General features: G+C 38.0%; 1 protein-coding gene across 6 annotated transcripts in view; it reads right to left on the bottom strand.

The window, feature by feature from the left end:
- ADAM23 (ADAM metallopeptidase domain 23) overlaps nt 1-23,593 on the bottom strand; it is a 182,626-nt gene that overhangs the window by 24,038 nt on the left and 134,995 nt on the right. For all 6 annotated transcript variants that reach the window (XM_043445578.1, XM_043445576.1, XM_043445575.1 and 3 more), the window contains exons 15-23: nt 22,212-22,311; nt 18,851-18,922; nt 18,162-18,251; nt 16,444-16,524; nt 8,960-9,010; nt 8,221-8,284; nt 6,876-6,981; nt 3,893-4,012; nt 1,823-1,991 (exon numbers count right to left, since the gene is read on the bottom strand). In XM_043445578.1, the coding sequence (XP_043301513.1) occupies nt 1,823-1,991; nt 3,893-4,012; nt 6,876-6,981; nt 8,221-8,284; nt 8,960-9,010; nt 16,444-16,524; nt 18,162-18,251; nt 18,851-18,922; nt 22,212-22,311 (853 nt within the window). The remainder of the gene's footprint in view (nt 1-1,822; nt 1,992-3,892; nt 4,013-6,875; nt 6,982-8,220; nt 8,285-8,959; nt 9,011-16,443; nt 16,525-18,161; nt 18,252-18,850; nt 18,923-22,211; nt 22,312-23,593) is intronic.

Consider the following 23,593-nt stretch of genomic DNA (forward strand, 5'->3'; position numbering starts at 1 on the left):
AATTAATACATGTTGGATTTAAAAGGCATTGCCAGAGATGAAATACCAGGAGACATAAATCACCAATGCACTGCATTACCTCATCGTGCCCAACACAGAAGTCATTTGGTGGCGTCCTCCAAGCCACACAAGCTCCCCGCCGCCACCACCCTCCCTGTCTGCTGTAATGTCAGTCCTCTGTCAGCCTGGCTGATGACCCTCCTAGAGTGATCTCTGCCCCCTCTCTGCCCCTGGAATGAACCTGTAATTTAGATGAAATAAATAACCATCCACAAACTGGAGACAGAGTAGTTTAAATCCTCATCTGCCTGTGAAATACATTCAGAGATAGATTGTTTAGAGATGATAAAATTGAATTTAAGCTTATGGGTATAAGCAGCTTTTTAATCTGAAATGATATAATGTGATGATGATAATTAACACACTGAACTTAACCTTTTTTTCAACAAGTTGAAGAAGTGGGGGGTAATGGAGATTCATGGACCTTTTTATGCATTAAGTTTTATATTTAATGCTTTCAGAGCAATAACTGAGTAGCTGAGTGGTCTGCCCAATGCTTTTACTTTTGTTGTTGTTTTTAGTAGCTAAGTCGTATCCAACTCTTCCACAACCCCATGGACTGTAGCCCACCAGGCTTCTCTGTCGATCAGATTTCCCAGGCAGGAATACTGGAGTGGGTTGCCATTTCCTTCTCCAGGAGATCTTCCTGGCCCAGGGATCAAACCTGCGTCTCCTGCATTGGCAGGTGGATTCTTTACCACTGAGCCACCAGGGAAGCTTTTAATTTACTATAGCAATTATTGAATATTTACCACATTGATTATGTGCTGGGTACTTATACTCAGTGCTTTGTGCATAGGATCTCATTTAATCACTAGCACCCTGACGATTGAGAGAGCCTGAGTGACTTGCCCAAAGTAACTTGGATAAAGAGAAGCAGAGTCAGAATTCAAACTCGGGATCCTTTACAGCCACAAAATCCACGCTCTTGATCATTAGTCTCTACTGCCTGTTCATGAGTCTACGTCATTGGGCATACCCTCCTCATGCCTTTCTACCTTGCTGTGTGACATATCACTCATTTAGCTATCTATATTTTGGATTGTTTTTACCTTTGCTGCAGCATCTTCTTTGATATGATCACTCTGAGTTTCTTCATGTCTTTTACCATTTTTGAATTCTATACATATTTTGAACTATCATTCTTTCACTAAATCCAATTTAAGTAATCACTAAAATGTGTTTTTAGGTAATAAACCTAGGTTTGCCAGGAAGTACCTGCCCCAACACTTTGTGCACAGAATTAAAGATACATGCAGGTGTGTATAGAGAGCACATCTTCTCTTTTGCCGGCAATGGTCCAAGCATAACTGCCCAACTTTAAACATGTGAATTACAGCAGTGATCCAACCTCTAGTCTAGTGTGATCTTCAACACACAGATACCCAGTATGCACGCTGAGTAGCTGAGGAGCTGAAAGGGAATTACTGAAAAGTGTAAATTATTATGAATGGTGCAAAGCAGTCACATAGGGTCTATAGTTTCTTTAGGAATCACATCATTTTTCTTCTAATTCCTTGGATTCCAAGAGACTGTGGAGAATAAAAATATACAAATATACAAAGTGATAAAAAAAAAAAAAAAAACTAAAACCATATCAACACATTTAGGTATTATTCTTAGAAGATAAGGGTATAAGGAAATAATCATAGTCAGTGCCTAGAGTCACAGAAGGAGAATGGCTGGACTAGAAGTTCAACCACTATGAACTTGGAGGATGTCAGACAAGGAAGATTTGAGCTGGACACTGATGCCTACTTACCCCATGGCCTGAACACACTTTACCCTTGGAATCGAGGGGGCAGCTGCTCATATTTAGGGCCTGAATCTGTAGACACTTCCGATCTAAACACATCATAGATGGGCCACATGGTGTTCCATCTTCGACGTAGCCCACATCTGTGTCGTCATCTAAAACCACATGAGCACCACTAAAAAGAAAAAGATTAAAAAAAAAAGAAAGAAAAAAAGGAAAAAGATAGTCATACAGTCATTAGCACCACACTTGGAAATATACCCCCAACATGAGTGAGGTTTGCTACTCAGGAAACTGGAGAGGCTGTCAGTAGACACAGATTTCTCCTAGCATTTCTCTACTTTTCATTTCACCCTTTCTCCACCTCCCCTTAGTAAAAGAGCATGATAAAAGAAACTGCCTTTCAGTAGCATTATTGCAATGCACTTCATCAGAACAAAAATATGTCATTTGCACAAAGCGTGTTCTAAACCTTCCTTGTTTGCAAGACCAACGTTAAGACTAAAGGGGAGGTGTGCATAAGAACAACAGAAGCAATCCTATCATTAGCACTCCAAGACATTCTGATACAAAAAGGCAGGTGTTGGGCATAGAAAGCAACTGAAAACATCTTGAAAATTATTACTTCAGAGGGCTGGATTATTCATGATTGAAAAAAAAACAAGCCAATTCCTCTCTATTGATATATATTTCTAAAATCTCAAAGCTAAGGACAACTGGAATTTGAATAATAATCAATGTTATAATTACTAACTAGATACCTTGCTGAATATTTTTAAAATATTAAAATAAAATATTTTAAAATTTAAAAACATTTTTAATATACTAGTTTAGACTATAACAATATAATTTAACAAGGTTGTTGTATCTAAAGATGTGTGAAAACTTACACACTCAAAGGAAGCTTCTGTGCATCAAAGTCACTAGATTTGAATACTACAAATTTACCCAGGAAGGATCTTCTTGTCTAAGACCCTGTTCAAATCATCTTTAGAGCCATTTAAAAGACAGGAAATTGGCAACCATTTGACCAAGATAGCAATATCCAATGTGGCTATTCAGTTGATTTACCAAATTTTGTTCAAAATTATTTAGGAATGATTCTAAATCTTACATTCACCTATGGAAGATGAAGTTTTGCCACTTGGGAGATACTAAAGATAAACATTACATATGCTGAGGGCAATTCTGTAGGGGGAATCCCAAAAGTGTTTTAGGCAATGGAAGTTATCATTTGAATGAGAGCATAGCATCTTAGAATTACAACTCCTTTAATGGGAACGATATTATTTAAAATATAATATGACTCCCAGTGTTAAAAAAAAATAAGTCGTGTATCTCTGTGCCTTGTACTCACAGATAATTGGATATAAAATGACTGACTAGAGCTATAAATATTTTAGTATATACTTTCTATGGGCTTTCCTGGTAGCTCAGATGGTAAAGAATCCACATGCAATGTGAGAGACCTGGGCTTGATTCCTCAGTTGGGAAGATCCCCTGGAGAAGGGAATTGCTCTCCACTCTACTATTCTTGCCTGGAGAATTCCATAGACAGAGGAGCCTGGTGCGACCCCAAAGAGGTGGACACGAGTGAGCAGCTTTCACTTTCACGTCACTATACTTTGTATATGTGATTAGGTTTCAATTAATCTTCTAAACCAAGCACATACTTTCTATATGTGATTAGGTTTCAATTAACCTCCTAAACCAAGCACATAGAATATAGCTTAAATTCTTTTTTTGTCACAAAAAAATAAAACATATAATGTTCAAACAGTGACATATTTCAATGCTCAAAACTTTAATCATATTCAAAATGAATATCATAAAATTCTACTTTTAAAATTATAATTACAAAGAATGTCTCCCTACTAATAACTGGCATAATCTTTAAGCAAACACAATGTGCAAACTGATACATAACTTTGTTTTTTAAATGCCTTTCAATACACAAAGTGATGATAAAATCTAAGTTGTTATTTCTCTTATGAAAAATAGAAATATTTCCACTGATTTCTTTCTAAATTTGTAATGCTCATGATTCTTTAGGCTTGCCAACATTTACTATGTTACCTGCAGTCAATCACCCGGCCTTGATGGTAGAAGGAAGTTGGGATGATCTCACCCTGAAGTTGACCAATACGTGGCGCTCGAGTAAGGTTGGTGCAGAGTAAAAATCCACAGAACACATCACTGAACGTATTAAACAAAAAAGATCAAGACAGGAGGAATCAAACTGAAAAAATCAAAATTATTTGGTCCACAAATACTTAAAAATGGGAAATATTCCCTTTCCCTCTAAATGAAAACATTTGTTTAGATACTGTTGGTTGGTGAAAGCCGCCCCCTCCTTCCTAAAAGGATCAAAGCTTGTAGGAGGCAGCAAAGTAACCAGCTCTGAGACGGCTCATGACTGGTGTCAGAACCTATCATGGCACACCCATTCTCTACACCCACTTGGCCATGCCTCCTTCCCATCCTCCTAGAGCTAAGAGTGGCCCCTGGAATGTTGAGATGTGAAGAAAAGCCAGAGAGGGAGCTGCTGGGGAGAATTTTATGCTCTGGACAGGCTTTTAGAGCCTGACAGGGAGAAAGTCTTTGGTTGCTACCCCCTGCTTCCTGCTTTTGAATGCAGAACTTTGGCATTCACCTTGGAATCATGAATTCACATGTAAAGACACAAAGTGAACATGCTAAAGTAATACAGAGAAGAGAGGCAGAAATCATCTGGGTCTTTGGTGACATTGTTAAATGACTCACTCAGCATGAGGACACCTATCTCCAGTGTATTTGTTAAGTAAACAATGAACTCTAAAAAATGTGCAAAGAATTGAAGTGGCATATCACACACATACAATCCATGTCCAGTAAATGGATGAAAATGTACTATTCCATTCATAAATGCAAATTAAAGCCACAATAACAAAGCAATTCACACCCAGCAGAATACATAAAAGTAGAATGTCTGGTGACACCAAGTGTTGGTGAGAACACAGTACAGTGCAACAAAATTCTCTTATACAAATTATCAGTGGTAGCATTTACTAGCACAACCATTTTAGAAAATAGTGTTATACCATCTAGTGACACTGAGAATATACATCCCCTATGACTTAGCAATTTTTCTTCCAGGAATGGCCTTAGAAAAATATGTATAAATGAGAACTAAGCTACATGTACCAGAATGTTCACAGTAGCATGATTCCTAAGAGCCAAAACATGGAAACAATCTGAATGTCTGTCAACACAAAATGGAGAAGGTATATACCTATAAATATGAATGAAAATGAAATAAAAGAATAATAAATACGAATCTACAGCTACACACACCATGGACTCTCAAAATAATGAACTTAAGAAGCAAAATACAAAATAATACATGAAACATGATTCCTTTTATGTAAAGCTACCAAAATTTTAGGCAAAGTAAACTGTTTAGGGCTGAAAACTTGAGCAGTATATCTCTAAAGAAAAATAAGAAAGCAACTGCCATAAAATTGAGGACAACAGTACCTTCAGGAGAGAGACAGGGGCTGTGAGGGTGAAGAATAAATCCCGGAACGCACTATTTCTTGATTCATAGAGGGGTTACATGAAAGTTCACTTTGCATTTATTTGGCAAAATGTATATTTGTATATTAATCACTTTTCTGTTTCTATATTTCTCAATTTTTTAAAGTAAAAAAAATACATTTATTTTCCTTATCTCACTGGTGGCTGGATATTCTACTGCCAGATATTAGAAAGCTGTCTTCTACAATGATCTAAAGCAATGCCTCCCAACTTTCTGAAGTCACAGAGGCACAGAGAAATGATCAGGTTTGTCTGTGACATTGACTTAATGAATGAAGCCAGAGGCATTCAACCCCATAGGTTCTGACTAGTGTAGACTCCACTTCCTCCCTGGAACCTCGAAGACTGAACATCTCAAAACTTCTGTAACTCACTCACGAGACATCAGATGGGAAGCTCTGTTCTGTTATTTTGGTTTAATTTTAAAGAAGTCAAAGATTTTTTGCTTCCTAAGTCCTCATCCACCATCAAAGATTACATACAACTGCCAAGTTTCAAAAAGTACAACATTAGAGACCATTAATTAGATAAATAAAACTTCTCTTAAATCCTCGCTCTGCTTCACAATGGGAGAAGAATCCCCATGGTTATGGAAGGAGAATGGAGGAGCTTTGGTCTATCACATAATGATCCCAGAGATCCAAGTCATTGAGTTAACCTTAAAAAACTATTAATTTGCAATTTTAACTTTCCTCAACAAATCAAGGGAAAATATTACCAATGTGCTCTGAAGGCATCTCATTTCCTGAGTAAAGAGTCCTCAATAGGCACTGACTAGATACTTTTTTGGCTGCCCTCATAGTTCAGTTAGTTGGTAAAGAATCTGTCTGCAATGCAGAAGACCCTGGTTTGATTCCTGGGTTGGGAAGATCCCCTGGAGAAGGGAAAGGCTACCGACTCCAGTATTCTGGCCTGGAGAATTTTATGGACTGTATAGTCTATGGGGTTGCAAAGAGTGGGCCATGACTGAGTGACTGTCACTTTCAGATACTTGTTAGAAGGGAAAATAAAACTTTAATACAGATATTAGATATTTAATCAAATCAAATCATGTTACATTTGAGAAATAATCACATATATGTTATTTCACTTTAAATGGCCCCCAAAATATAGACAGTCTACATCTTTTGCTTACAGAATTCCTTATCCTAGTATATTCGTAGGCTTTTTGAAAGCAAAAGTAGAAAATCAAAACCCACTATTAATTTAAAATACCTTAGCAAAATATCTCTTCCAAACAAGCTTCAAGTAAAATACAGCATGTGAGAACTTGCCTGAATTTTACAGAAATGGTGTGTCTGTACTACAGAAACAGTTTAGTTCATAGTCATTTGCTTGTAGATATATGATCTTTTAAATTCATACTTTAAAAGTTTAAGTAGTCAATTTATTTAAAAAATCAGTGACATTTATTTTGTGCTCATTTCACATTTGGACCAGGGCTTCCAAGTCCACCCATGACGCTCCAGAGGTGACCACTCACTGTTTGCTGCACTGGATCCATCGGTCTCCATCTTTTCCACAGTTACCCTTCTCCGTGCCTTCTGTATTCAGCTTTTCATAACAGAATTTGTCAGACCCTGAAGCCTCTTTTGGAGATGAGCAAGAAAAGAGAATTACTTTTAGTTCTTTTTGTTATCCATAACCAGCTCTGTGCCAGTAAAGTTTAATAACCGTTGCTCCAGAAAAAGGAAGAAATTCCTAATTTGTAGCGCTTGCCCATTTCCATAGTGTAAATTTCCACAGTGTAATACATGGCTAATTTTAAACTAAGAATATGATGCCAGTCAGCTTCTAAAATTCCTGAAAATTTCACCCATGGCTCTTGCAAGCTAAGGCAGGACAGATCAAACACACCATTCTTTTTAACTTTCGAGACAAATTTATTCCCAGTTCCTGTTGGTGGGTTTGAGGATGGGAGGTAGGATTAATCATCAGCAGGAATTAGTGAAGTGACACCAAAAAAACTAATAAACATTCTTAACCCTGCTTTCTATTAATATCAGGAAGCATTATAAAATCTGAGCTCGCTGAAATTTTGTTGGCACATGGATTTTGATATTTCAACTTTTTTGAAAGACAAATATGCCTCTATTATCTTTCCCGTGTCAAAACTGAACTACTGAAACTAAATCTTTCAGTTAAATGATATTTACCAAACACTAAAATCACTTGTGCGTGAGTCCTAGTCCCCTTTGGGTGACTTCTTTTCCTGGTAGGTGACCCAGTCTTTGCCAGCAAGACAGAACCACTTCTCTCTCTTCCAGTCTGGCCCTCATTAACTGAAATTCACTGGCAAGACAATAAAAATGTCAGGAAGAGAATATGTGTACTGATATGTAGGGAACATACTAAGAAAATGACCATGTACCCAAATCTCTGTCTGTATATAAGGAAGTACTTGTGTTTCACTTTGAACTCAGATAGTCAATTACAGAATTGAAAAAAAGAGTCTGGTACTTTCCTAGGATAAAAGAATGGAAAGCTAACTTGAAGGGGTGAATGTTAAATCCAAAGTATAAAGAAAATTGCCCAAGCAGATTCATAATGAGCATGACCACAGCACTCAACCCAATCTGAGTGGGTGTAACATCCGTTCTGTCACAGACACAATCACCGAATAGCGGTGTTCGGCTCTGATGACAAGTCTTCAACGTCAGCAGTTGTTTGCTGTGGCTTTGTGACTATGATTCACCATTCTCTACAGCCTTTTCTAGTTTTTTTTTTTTTTAATCACTCCTAAGCTGTATCTCTCTTTCAGCAAGACTGGCAGCAAAGAACATTAGGAGAAACCTGAGTGTGACCACCAGGCAGGAAGCATGACCTACTTGTTCCCCAGATGTACTGACACTGGTTGTCCCGAGTCTTGCACTCCCCGTTGTAGCAGCGGCCCTGAGGACAGAATGCATGTTGTAAGGTACAAGGAGCTGGTCCCATTTCCCCCCCAGATTCTCACTGCAAGGTCTCCTTATCATTGTTTTAGACAAAGTTGGGTTTTGGGGGTACCCTACAATGAAAATAAAACTCACAAACATCTTAAGAGACACAAAAGAATGAAAATTAAAATCTAAAACACAGAACAGACCTCACTGTGCAGCTCTTCAAGTCCAACTAATCATCTAAAATTTTAAACTTTATGGAAAACAAAAATGGGTACATTTCTTTGAGTGACACCAAAATGATTTTTAGGTTTTTTTGTATGTGAAAGGTTAGGTCATAACATAGCTTCAGGAAAAGAAAAAAAACATTGCAATATATTACCATATTTTTCCATATTAGGCTGAAATGATTAAAGATAGTTACAACTCCATAAATTAGATCTCTAATTCTTCAGCCATTATTTTTTTTCCTACACTCTCAATCTGGACAGTTTGCACCCAGAGATAAATATACTTAGTATTTTATATGATGTGAAACAACTCTGAATTAGAAGACCAATGCGATAATTTCCTGTTGTTTGAGGTGCAATCTGCCATCAAAATTACATTCATCAAAAAAAAAAAAAAAAAAAAACCTGAAAACTGAGCCTTTCATAAAATCCCAGTTAAAACCTATGGCCCAGCATACCTGATTTTGATTGCAAGCATATCCATCTTGCTTATGAAGATTTGGTGGGCACTGAAAAATATATTTTTAGTTAACATTCAATATGTGAAGAACTTTCAGCATATTTGCACAGTACATTAAAATGCAAAAAAATTTAAGGATGATTTTATTGCTATCTGTAAATTGTGTGCTACAGATCACATCAGTAGCACATCAGTTTGAAATAAATGTAAAAAAATACAACTTATAATTAGGAAAACATGAGTAACTCCTTAAATAGCTAATCCAAATTTATTCTCGTCATTGGTAAAAATGAATCAATCAATCAAAGCAGTGAGTGCTTCTTATGTCTTCCATGAGATGCACTAAAATAATTTACGTTCACTTGCCTACAAAGCTCAAAGTAGAAGGGATTAAAATGGTCAATGAAGGGAACAAATCGGCTTGTTACACAGGAGTAGATACGTTCAGGAACTACTTTACAAGACTTCGTTCAGTCGTCATTAGTAACGTTCAGGAACTAATTCATAAGGCCTTGTTCAGTTCTGTGAAAATGTCAGATCTGCATGTGGCACCCATGACACTCACCTCCATGCCACATTACTGAAAAAGAAGAAATACCCAGCCCTTCAATAAAAGTGCTGTATCTCCATTACGTTTCTGACCTCTCAAACTATAGACTTGTTATTGAAACAACTGTGATGTGACAGTTCTTTCTTTTTCCAGGTCTATTTATCAAATTTTTTTTTAAAGTACATTTCAATTTTCCCTAACATTATCCTGGATAATTCACATTTTTACTCTCTCTTCATCTTATTTATCACATTTAAGAGCTAAAAAAAAAAAAAGTTCAAGTCAAAGGCTCTGCTACAGCATTCAAAACAAATATTAAAAGGGGGAAAAAAAAACACAGGTGCGGTAAGTGAATCAGAAACAGAGGAATAGCCTGTGAGGTCCTCCCTTGATTCTCACCTTCTCAGTAAATGACAGTCCCACTCTCCCAGCTGCCCAGGCCCCGAACCAGGGCGTCAACCTGTGTTCCCCTTTTACTCACACTCTCTTTCTAGTCCGTCGACAATACCCGGTAGCAATACCTTCAAATATAATTACAATCTGACCACTTTCCTCCATCTCCACCGCTAACAGCTGGTCAAACCCAACACTCTCTCTCACCTGATGATGCAACCACCTCCAACTGATTCCCCTTCATCCCCTCTAGTCTCCTTATAGGTGACAGAGTTACCGGAGTGTCCCTTTAAAAACCTAAACCACATCATGTTGCTCTTCTGATAATGGCTTCCCAGTCTACTCACCGGTCTTCCAAATTCATGATCTGCTCCTATACTGACCCTGCCCTCATCCATACCTGACCTCACGTGAATGTACCAACCATGCTGTCAACCCATGGTCTTTGTTCTTGCTCTTCCTCCAAGCTTTCCTGCAGATTTCTGCCCAGCTTGCTCTCTCAATTTTTTTTAGCACTTTGCCTGAACATCAGCATCTCAGAGAAGCCTTCTTTAACCATGTCCTCCAAAACCGTAACCTCCTCCCCATGTGAGCACCCTCTGTTCCCCATTCGCTGCTCTACTTATCACCAAACTTTCACATATATGTTTGTCTACTCAGTCAGGTCAGTTGCTCAGTTGTATCTGACTCTTCATGACCCCATGAACCACAGCACACCAGGCAGGCTTCCCTGTCCATCACCAACTCCTGGAGCTTGCTCAAACTCATGCCCATCGAGTCGGTGATGCCATCCAACCATTTCATCCTCTGTCATCCCCTTCTCCTCCTGCCTTCAATCTTTCCCAGCAACAGGGTCTTTTCCAATGAGTCAGTTCTTTGTATCAGGTAGCCAAAGTATTGGAATTTCAACTTCAGCATCAGTCCTTCCAATGAACACCCAGGACTGATCTCCTTTAGGATGGACTGGTTGCATCTCCCTGAAGTCCAAGGGACTCTCAAGAGTCTTCTCCAACACCACAGTTCAAAAGCATCAATTCTTTGGCACTCAGCTTTCTTTATAGGTCAAATCTCACATCCATACATGACTACCAGAAAAACCATAGCTTTGACTAGATGGAAGTTGGTTGGTAAAGTAATGTCTCTGCTTTTTAATACACTGTCTAGGTTGGTCATAACTTTTCTTCCAAGGAGCAAGCATCTTTTAATTTCATGGCCGCAGTCACCATTTGCAGTCATTTTGGAGCCCAAGAAAATAAAGTCTCTCACTGTTCTCACTGTTTCCCCATCTATTTGCCATCAAGTGATGGGACCAGGTGCCGTGATCTTAGTTTTCTGAACGTTGAGTTTTAAGCGAACTTTTTCACTCTCCTCTTTCACTTTTATCAAGAGGCTCTTTAGTTCTTCTTTGCTTTCTGCCATAAGGGTGGTATCTGCGTATCTGAGGTTATTGATATTTCTCCCAGCACTCTTTTTTTAAAATTAATTAATTTTAATTGGAGGCTAATTACTTTACAATACAGGGGTGGTTTTTGCCATACATTGACACAAATCAGCCACAGTGATAACGTGTGTCTTACGACAAGCTTGATTCCAGCTTGTGCTTCATCTAGCCCAGCATTCCACATGATGTACTCTGCATACAAGTTAAATAAGCAGGGTGACAATATACAGCCTTGACGTACTCCTTTCCCGATTTGGAACCAGTCTGTTGTTCCATGTCCAGTTCTAACTGTTGCTTCTTGACCTGGATACAGATTTCTCAGGAGGCAGGTCAGGTGGTCTGGTATTCTCATCTCTTGAAGAATTTTCCACAGTTTGTTGTGATTCACAGTCAAAGGCTTTGTTTACTGCCCCCCTCCTAATGCAGGTTGTCTACTGCTCCCATCCTAATGCAAGCTCCACGCAGGCAGGGATTTTCCATCCTTTTCCCTCCCTGGCACCTAAACAAAGCTGGGCTCAATTATTATTGAGAAGGTACTCAATGACTAGTGACTGACTGAGAAAATAAACAAATGACCCGCACAGATACAATTAAGTTATTTTATTCTGCAGTATCAAGCTGTTTATCAAGGTCACAACAGAAAGATAATAGAACTAATTTAGAATTGCTAAGAAGCAGTAACTTACCAAGAAATACATTGAGATTAAAGGCTTTGGTTCTACAGCTTTCTATGAACAACCAATTTTCATACCAGTTTTCATTCAACCTGATGGTAACTATTCAAAAGATGTAATTATCAGCATGAGAACTTGGCTTACTGGACCAACTGCACAAAAACAGAGATTCCCTATGGTCTCTTTCATTCATCCAAATCCACTCAAAACACCATCATTATCTTATTAATCAACTAACAGTAATTATTCACTTACTCCAAGATGAATGCAACCACACTGAACCAAAATGCAAAAGAAATGTTTTTCGCTGAATACACTCATCAAGGTCTAAACTTAACTTGTCATATTTGACTTTTGTAATGTTTCAATAGGAGAAAACTAGTAGGATTTGATAAAATTTAAAAAGCTCTCATTATAAAATGTCATAACTACATGGGAGAAGATTTCTAATCTATTTTCAGTTTAGGCTAACAAAAGCCAGTTGTTTAACACTGAAATGTTTAACAAAGGAAATTATGAAATGTCTATTGTTCTCTGGAGACATTTAAAATAGAAGAACCATAAATCTGTGTACTTTATTCTGCTTGTGAGCAGAGCTCTGGATTCGGTCTCTAAATGCCATTTGAGGGACTTCCCTGGTGGTTCAGTGGTTAAGAATCTGACTTCCAGTGCAGGGGACATGGGTTCAATCCCTGGTCTTGGAACTAAGATCCCACATGCCACAGGGCAACTACGCCTGTGTGCCTCAACTAGAGACACAGCCAAAAATAAAAATATATAAAAAATAATACTGATAAATAAATGCCATTTTTACACTGTATAGTAAGGTCCAACTGAGGCTGGCTTCCACAGTGCAACAGCTTTTAAATGTGCTTATTTTAAATTGTGTTATATTACCATTTTGATGACATATTTCATAGTGTTTAACAAAACATATTTCACATATCTTTCAAAAATATCTTTATTAGATCATCCAGATTGTTTGCTCAGAATGTCTCTCAGTTCCACATCTTATTTATTCTCTTTGAAATTGTGAATTTAAAAAGCAGCTCAGAAGCATCAGTAAATGCTAATATAAAAACTAAGCAGAAATATACTGTGAAATAAAAGCAATAAATACATAATGTCACCAAAAGTACTGATTTTCAGAGATGCAGAGATTCTGAGACATCCCATTTTAATTATTAGTATCAATTAAATTAAAAGCTTCTTTCAAAACAGAAGAATTACTGTGTGTTGGGGGCGACGGTGTGGTGGTGTTTACCTCCCTCTCTTCCACTTACCTAGTTTAGGTTCCTTCTGGTCATAGAAGGGAAGTGTTACTAAAGGAACTGAGAATTTAACAGTACAATTTTCACCTTGGGACATGAAATTAAAAGAATATTTTAAAAATTTAATCAATAAAATATTAGATTGAACAAGAACACTTATTATAAAAACTTTATTTCCAGTAAAGCTTATGACAATTCAGGAGTTAAAGGTTGAAATGGAAAAACTATACTTTTATACTTTGGCCACCTGATGCGAAGAACTGACTCATTTGGAAAGACCCTGATGCTGGGAAAGATTGAAGGTGGGAGGAGAAGGGGACGACAGAGGATGAGACGGTTGGATGGCATCACCGACTCAATGGACATGAGTTTGAGTAAACTCAAGGAGCTGGTGATGGACAGGGAGGCCTGGCATGCTGCAGTCCGTGGGGTCACAAAGAGTACTGAACACTTTTAAAAGAATTGAACACACAAAACCAAAACCATATACAATGGGTCTCATTCTACAAAACTAAAAATATAACTCAGTGAAACAGTGTATCAGAAATGTCAATATACTTGTCATAAATCACAGAATCCACAGTTCTTACATACAGCCACTATATTATTTAAAAATTGTAAAGAAACCAATTTATCTATTTATATGTAAGGACAGATATACATAAAAATCACAAAAGGATAGGTATACCTTCGCTGTACCATAACCTTTGTACTATATCCATTTGAATCAAGCCTCAGGTGGTATATATCAAAACTTTTCAAAAAGGTTAATTAGGAAATTTTGCTTTTCTCTCCTCATGTTTCCTTCCAGGGAGAAGAACTCCATGTAACTCCAGTTCCTCTCTGCCCCTGTGCTCACTTCTCCAGGCAGGTAGAGCAACTGACTGGTTGATGGATAAACTTCAGAAGAATAACTCAGCTTTCTGGCTCAGTTCCGCCATCTTCTCCTGCCTACTCACATAATTCACCCTCTCTCTACTGCTCCTCCACGGCATACAAGGGCCACCTTTGCAAGGAGAGGTCATTCCAGGCCCAATTATGTCAATAATCTGTTACTACAGCCTAAATCTGGGATCTGTAAAGACGCCCATTTAGCCCTCACACTGAGCTAGGACTTTCAACTTGGCTCTTTGCAATAACAAAAATGATATTTTAGTTTCCAGCCATACTCTATCAGGAACCCCATGTAAATCACAATACCCGGCAATAGGTAATTCTGCTCTTGAGAAACTTACCCTAAGTTGCTAACTCCCAATAAGAAACACTCTTTAAAATGCATAGAGGACCCGTGTACCCCAATGTTCATTGCAGCCCTGTTTATAATAGCCAGGACATGGAAGCAACCTAGATGCCCATCTGCAGATGATTGGATAAGAAAGCTGTGGTACACATACACAATGGAATATTACTCGGCCATTAAAAAGAATACATTTGAATCAGTTCTAATGAGATGGATGAAACTGAAGCCCATTATACAGAGTGAAGTAAGCCAGAAAGATAAACACCAATACAGTATACTAATGCATATATATGGAATTTAAAAAGATGGTAACAATAACCCTATATGCAGGACAGAAAAAGAGACACAGATGTAGAGAACAGACTTTTGGACTCTGCGGGAGAAGGCGAGGGTGGGATGATCTGAGAGAACAGCATCAAAACATGCATATTATCAACGGTGAAACAGATAGCCAGCCCAGGTAGGATGCATGAGACAAGTGCTCGGGGCTGGTGCACTGGGAAGACCCAGAGGGATGGGATGGGGAGGGAGGTGGGAGGGGGGATCAGGATGGGGAACACATGTAAATCCATGGCTGATTCATGTCAATGTATGGCAAAAACCACTACAATACTGTAAAGTAATTAGCCTCCAACTAATAAAAATAGATGAAAAAAAATAAAATAAAATGCATAGAGGGACTTCCCTGGTGGTCCAGTGGTTAAGACTCTGCCCTCCAATGCAGGGAGGGGATCAGGTTTGATCCCTGGTCAGGGAACTAAGAGCCCATATGCCGTGTGGCCGGGCCAGAAAAAAAATTTTTTTAATGCAAAGAGATTTATAGCCATATTAATGATAATAATAAAATGCTGCCAACAATCTAAATATTCACCACTAGATGTAGAAGTGACTGGTAAATTCACATGGCTGACTTTCATGCAACTGTAAAGGGGATATTTATAAAAACTGTATCATAGCATTGGAAACTGCTGTTGAAGTAACATCAGAATAAAATTGAAGGTAGGATGAAGTCAAAAATTCTTACCAAGCCCCTACGCCTGACTCCTGACTTCTTCCCTGAATCATTTCCACTATTTCCCAGCTATTCCTGCTTCCATTCCATCTCTTGAAGATGCCAGGCTTCTGTACTCACTGGGTTTCATGAATATATTAGCCTTTCTAACCCAGCAGAATGCAAGCCTGGGAAGAGCTAGGAGTTGCCTATTTGGATTCCTCTCATAGCCTGGCATTCAAAGCAGTGCTTGAAACACAGTAGGGGCCCCACAAATATTCATTTGAATGACAAAGACTTAAAACAACATGATGTAAATGTTTAAAAACATAAAAAGTAAAGAAGGAATGCCGAAAGACAATCTTAATGATAACGCAATAATTTTTAACATGAAGAAGATCATGCCAAGTGTGTGGGCCATGAAACCAGTGCTTCATACATAAATGGAGAGAGATGGTGACAGACTGAGGACTTCTGCCCCCAATCCCACTTCAACTACAGCAGTGCTACACTTTCAGATTTCTACACTGAACTTCTGTCCAAAATTTTGTTAAAAGAAAGGGTTTTGTGGCTTAAAATTGCTTGAAAATAGTACCATTAGTGCTTTATCAGTGTGAGCCTACTGTTTTAGATGTGGGGACCAGAACACTGCTGATACATACAACTATACCAATTAATTGGATATAAGCAATAATAAAGGAAATTAATTATAAAGGGGAAATTTGGAAGAAAACAGATTTTTTAGGCCCAATAAATATTCCTAAAATAAAAGCACAGTGGGAGCTAGAAACTACTAGAAAACAGAACAAAACAAAACCAAAAACCCCAAAAGAATCGAATCATATTCACACATGTAATTCAAATTGAAAGCATTATGATATGTATTTGAAAATAAGATTACCTAAAATTCAGTTTGCCATACCTGGCCAGAGTCTCCAGTACAATATTCGGTAATATCACACCCATTCACAGCATCCCGACATTCATATCCTCGTGGCTGAAACTGCAAATCAAAACTCAATATTAGGAACCAGTATTAATATTTCAGAGTTAGTATTCTTGTATTCACCAGAAATCATGACATCCTTTCATTACCACTGCCAAACTCTTTTTATGAATCATCAAGGTAGTTTCAGAATAGAGATAATGCCCCAAAATCACTCTCTGTAGTAAATATGAATCATTAACCAAGGCATTAAATGTTCAGATTTCAAACTCTGCTATCTCAGAGTATTATGTTTGGAAAACACTGTGATGGCAATTATGTAAAGAAGAAACACTGGTGAGGCTTAAGACAAAAGAACTAAACACTAAAATATAAAGATAAACATTTAGGACCTCTCTGAAGGCTGATATACACACTCAATCTGCACTAATTTCTCTATTAGCTTGGATATTAGTCTTGCTTTAGCTAAATATATACAATCAGATTTCAATTAATTCATATGAATTCCCTTCAGTGATGCCGGTGAATGACTGCTGAATACAAGGCATTTTGTTTGTCTAGGAGAAGGCTTGGTACAAGATGAAGGAAAGAGTCCATCATTTTCAAGCAATTTATAATCTGCTTGGGGACATAAGGCAAGAAAATCTAAGCTGGAATCTTTTAGAGTACCATAAGCCTAATACTCCTTTGGTGTTGAATAAAGTTAAATCATATTATTTTCTGGTTTTAAAAACTATTAAGAATTTTATAGAATGAGAAAAACAAAGATTTTAAAAATGACTTTTTAAAAATTAACCACAGTTTTCCAAAGATAGAAGTAATATTTCCACACAAACAAAAGGTGTGCATATACACATATAAACTTACATACATATATTACTTCCTTATCTGGCTCGTTTGCCTTTCTAAGGGATTTTAAAAATCAAATGTGAAAATATAAGGACTAGGTTTTATGCTCAGGCTCTAAAATAAATTAGGATGGGTTTTCAAGAAAAAGTTTGTAAGTGGAACATGTTACGAAAAACACCACAGAAACTGTCCCTCTTCTATTCAACCATTTAATTTGGTTTTCACCCATGTTAGAAGGGCAATTGCCAATGTTTATTTTGGAAGGATTACAGGTATACTTTCTTAGGGAGGTACTGGAGAATAGGATTATTGGTTGTTGTTCAGTCACCCAGTCGTGTCCAACTCTTTGCCACCCCATGGACTGCAGCACACCAGGCCTCTCTGTCCCTCACCATCTCCCGGAGTTTGCCCAAGCCTCATGTCCATTGCATCAGTGATGCCATCCAGCCATCTCATCCTCTGACAACCTCTTCTCCTTCTGCCTTCAATCTTTCCCAGCATCGGGGACATTTCCAATGAGTCAGCTGTTCGCATCAGATGACCAAAATACTGGAGTTTCAACTTCAGCATTAGTCCTTTCAACGAGTATTCAGGGTTGATTTCCCTCAAGATTGACTAGTTTGATCTCCTTGCTGTCCAAGGGTTTGTTGGTAGTGAATTATAATAAAGATAATTGTAGTAACTCACAGAATTTGGGTAGATTTATTGATTCAGTAAAATTGCTGGGCTAATACACAGTGTCCATCAACAAAAGTGTGACAAGCTGTACAGATACTCAAGGTACACATTGCAATATTTGGCTAATATGTCATCGATAAGAGAGACGAAACTGCCAGAGAACTCACAAGACACGAGGTATTATTGCAGCAAGGCCCATCGCTGCAGTGGGCCCCATTGGAGAGAGAGCACTTCTTACAGCACAGTCCATAGCATTCCTAGAGAAAACACTTCATGTGAGTAAGTCAGGAAACCCATCCGCTGGTCATTCTGCATTCTCTCCACATGTGACATGCATTATTCACATGAGGAGATATATATAATGGTAAGCAAATATTTTAGGAAAGAATTAATCATTTTAGTGGTAGACTCCTTCCTGCTATACTTCTCAGCAAAGTATGATCTTCTAAGAAAGGACTTCTCTACCAAAGAGTAAGCTTATTTTTTAGCAGGCATCCTACCCTCGGTTAGCCCTATTACAATTTTAATATTCAATCTAGCTTTACAAAGACAAAAATATTACACAACACAGAAAGAATTTTCATGACTTGGTACAACTTGTCTGAGAGGGATATAGGCTATGAATTTTTAAGAGAGATGAGTTTGATTAGAAGAATGTATTAGGTTTCTTCAGACAGAGCCATAAGGACATGATTAATTCTAACATATCTGAGCTAGGATTAAGCATTGATGAGAGAGTTCAGAAATAAAGGCAGTGAGGCCACAGTGAATGATGAGGTAGACTTCTCACTAATGCTATTACTGTTTGCTCTGGGTAGAAGACGTGCTGAAAGTAGAAAAGATTTCTTATACTTACCACATGGATACCACAATCACACTCCTCCCCAGCTTCTACGTATCCATTTCCACATTCTGTGGGTTCAAATAGCTGAAAGAGGTTAGAAAGGTAAAGGGAAAACATTTCAATTTATCACAGAAAATCAATTTTCCAATTAGGCTACATACACACCCTATAATCATAGATATTCCTCTATGACCTATTGTTATGGCATCTTACAAATACATCTGTGTGGGAAACACTGTTCATTTATTAATAACACTTCTAAAAAACATATTTTAAATGGAGGTAATATCTCTTGGAGGATTCTCTGGTGGTGGGTTCCAGAGATGACCTCTACCATTAGAGTTACTTTTTATAGAAATAAGCTGTCAAGATGAATAGATCACTTTTCATTTTTGCTAATGGAGTTAAAATGCATCTCTAATAAGACTCACAGGTACATAATTTGCTGACTTATATCCAGACAGCTGAGAAGATATAAAAACTGTCAAAAAGATAAAAATGCTTCAGTCACAGCTAAAGGTGATATATGCCATCAAGTAAACTCAAATAAAGTTAGGGAAAAGCGTTGCTGGAAATCCATGCCCATCATTGTCACCAAAAAGAAAACGGCACCATCTGAACCATATTAGGCAAACATGTAGGCATATTATAGACATTTCTCAGACATTATAGACACAGATTATAGACATTTCTCAATCATTCCTGGAGTGATGGAAGTGTCAAATTTCTAGAATAATCCACCCTCCTAATGCTATGAACTTGACTGCCAAATAAACTATATTACAGATCAGTTGTTGAGGCAGCTGATTATTTATGAGAAACATTTCCATTTCCCATTACCAGGGGCAAGATTTTTCTGTGTATGTCCACTGCACTCAGGCGAAGACTGGAACAGGGAATTCCAATCCAAATGTTCAGAGCCATGTATCTGAGACAGGGCAGCACACACCCAAGGAGGACTGCCTCCCCCTGAGTCCACCCAAGGGAGACCTGATCTTCCTTCTGCTTCCAGGAGGAACGCTGCTATAAGAAGCAAGCAAGGTTTCCAGGATACTTGGGTGGGGCTTCCCCATGGGGAAATCCAACGACTAAAATCAATAGTCCTCATTTCTGTGACATTCTGATCAGCAGAGAGGAGAAAAGAGAAAGGCAGACTGGAACATGATAGCTCTTTGTATCAGGCCTCCCACGTAAACCACTGCTAGATTTCATTCTTAGGACTCTTCTTCCATCCGGAGACAGGTCACTGTTACAAATCAGATGGCAGACATGACAGCTGAGAAGGTTCCCAGAGAACAGAAACGATGTCCGCAGATAATGTGAAAATAACACATAAAACATGTGCATATATATATATATATATACCCATTGACTATAACACTTGGGAAAAAGTCAGTTCTGTCATGTGGGTTAGTCGCTCAGTCATGTCCAACTCTTTGTGACCCCGTGGACTATAGCCCACCAGGCTCCTTGTCCATGGAATTCTCCAGGCAAGAATATTGGAGTGGGTTGCCATTTCCTTCTCCAGGGGATCCTCATGCATATATATATATATATATATATATATATATATATATATATCCACTGACTATAACACTTGGAAAAAAGTCCGTTCTTTCATACATGCATATAAACCATCCCACGGTAATCCACAGAGGCTTTTAAAAAATTATTCCAATATGTCATTTAAAAAGACAGAATTCCATATTCACTAACTGCTAAAATTGAAGACATATAGGTACTTTTTTATTTAGTTTCCACATTATTGGAATAATTTCCTTTCTACTCTCAGGCAATCTCAGAAAGCTAATGATGGATCCTTATATACACACTAGAGCTCTTAGTATTTCCAAACAACTCAGTGTTGTTTCCTCAGGCGTGATGCTTATAATTAGCTGGTGAGCTGTACGGCAGGTAAAATTAGCCATGTACTTTGCAATTCAGAAATGCCAGCAGCTCACATTAATTCATTATTACTCACTGCATCCGTTTTAAACACTCTGAAGCTTTCAAATTTCTGTTGCATTGAGATCAATGCCATGAAAGGCAGGCGACTGAGTTTAATGATGCAAGGCCACTTTAAAATTCCTGTTTCTTTTTCTGCAGCCTTGCTGAGATTTTATACAGATGTCAGGCATCAGAGTATCAGCCTTAACTTGGCAGTATCACTTAATTATGAGGATGGGAATAAATTATTCTGTCAGTTATCCACATCAGTCACTGTTTTTTTTTAAAGCTAACATGATTTCCCTGCTCTCTCAATTTGCAGAGCATTAAGTATTTTGCAGAGCAATGGACTGTATTTGACTTATGATGCAGTGTCTTAAAAGGAAATATGAAATGTGCAATGTTAGAATGTCTATGCCATCTGCTAATTTGCACCAGTCCTGTCTTTTTGCCTTTAAGCAACTTCATTTGGAATGATTCTGCTATAGGTCTACAGTCCCAGATCTAAAATCCCGGGAGCTTAAGAATTCTGGCTTTGTTGGATTTTAGAAAAGTATGATGCATTTACTATGTTCTGTAAAAGAGCCCTGAAAAGCCTGGTATATAGCCTAGAATTGAACACATTAACATTTCTGCAGTAAGATTTATGAATATTTACACTATGAGAGTTAAATAAAACTTTTCAGTTCAGGGCAAGTTTTACTGTCCACTATGTTTCCTGCAAATTCATAAAAAACATTCCAAATTTTCAGAGCTTTTGAATGAAGGAATTATGGATAAGAGATTGTTGTATGAATAGTAATGAAATGCCATTGACAAATGGACCTTCTCAAGTAAATACATACATATTTGTATGTATGTATGCATAAGATCCATAAATACTTTGGGTCATTTTTTTTGGCTAGCTGATATTAGCAATGCTTTCTATCTGGGAGAATGGACCATTCCTCTCCTCCCCCCCAAAAAAAGAAAGAAAGAAAAGCCAAGAAATTATTTATACCCCTACAGAAAATGTCAAGGGGAAACAGAAATTTTGTCAGAGTAATGGTAATTACTAAAGTGATATATCTTACTAAATTACTAAAGTAATATATCTTAGTCTAACTCACTATCTCTTGGCAGCAGGATAAAGACCCTAACATGAGAACTTCAAGATATTTTAACGGAAGGACTGTCTGCCTGTTTTTTGGAGGGAGGACTGACAGCAGGGACAACCAGCACCGGAACACCAGAGTTTTGAAACAGTGAAGCTGTGGTCTTGTCATTCATTGAATCAAGACTCACTCTTCAACATGACAAAGCCTTTTATAACTAAACATTAATCTGACTGGAAAGAAACTGCTTTCCAAAACAAGTACCTGACATTTGGCATATTTCCACGTTAAAAAGAAAAAGGAGAAATAAGCAGACTTTCTAAATTACTAACCTTTGTTGGCCTGTTGAAAAGACAGGCTCCACCCCCTCTCAGTAAAAAGTCCCTATACTCCAAAATACTGCACTTTGAGAACTTTCTGGAATGAGATACCCTGAGGAAATAAAGAATCAATTATGTAAATAATTTACCCAAAACAGTCATCAAAGAAGAAAATTAAAACCATTGAATTAGAACAAAATGATCACTCTGGATTCACGTGAAGTGAAGTAGCTCAGTTGTGTCCTACTCTTTGCGACCCCATGGACTGTAGCCTGCCAGGCTCCTCTGACCATGGGATTTTCCTGGCAAGAATACTGGAGTGGGTTGCCATTTCCTTCTCCAGGGGGTCTTCCCCACCCAGGGATTGAACCCAGGTCTCCCACATTGCAGGCAGACGTTTTACCATCTGAGCCACCAGGGAAGCCGCCAGGGATTCACGTGATTCTACACAAATTTCAGCAAGGCACTTATGTTCAAACTGCCAAATAAGCATGTGTGCTAGAGCCTGTAAAAACAGAAATCCAAAGGAAGTCACAGATGTGGGAGGCTAAGTTACAACCTCCTTAGGAGTCAAGCCCTTTTGTACTCAGACTTGATTGAGGTTTTGAAAAGTTCATCCCGAAACTTCATCTAGGCTGTAGAAATGTGGTCACTTTCATTTGCTCTCAGTAAAGATAGGGCTTCCCTGGTGGTGCTAGTGGTAAAGAACCCACCTTCCAATGCAGGAGATGTAAGAGACGTGGTTTTGATCCCTGGATAAGGAAGATCCTCTGGAGGAGGGCATGGCAACCCCCTCCAGTATTCTAGCCTGGAGAATCACATGGACAGAGTAGCCTGGCAGGCTATAGTCCAGGGGGTCACACAGAGTCGGACACAACTGAAGCAACTTAGCATGCACATAGTAAAGATAAGCACTATTTCTTTTTTTCTTTTTTTGCCTCTGAACTAAATAAAAGGAGCTTAGGAACCCATAAGATTTTACTTTGGAGGAGGGAATTTGAGAGTCAGTTGATTAAAGATATTACATTGCAGGCTTTAGCAACAGAACTGAGGTAAACAAGGAAACCCTAAAGAGATGTGTTAGACTATGGACGTTTTTATATGCATATATACACAATCAAACCAGAATTAGGGTAAGCTCCTTCTGAATTAGAATTAGGTAATAGTTCCTTATTCTCAACTTCAAATACTACTTGGTAAAATCCATGATTTTGCAAGAATATAATATTAAAACCAAAGGAATATAATATAATAACTTCTTTGTGAGTTAATTAACCAAATTTCTATCACTATGTCAATACATGCTGGGGCTGTGGTGAGTAGGTGCTAGTGTGTCTGACTCTTTGCAACCCCACGTACTATAGCCTGCCAGGTTCCTCTGTCCCTGGGATTTC

This window comes from Cervus canadensis, chromosome 24, assembly GCF_019320065.1.
Source record: "Cervus canadensis isolate Bull #8, Minnesota chromosome 24, ASM1932006v1, whole genome shotgun sequence".
Classification (NCBI taxonomy): Eukaryota; Metazoa; Chordata; class Mammalia; order Artiodactyla; family Cervidae; genus Cervus; species Cervus canadensis.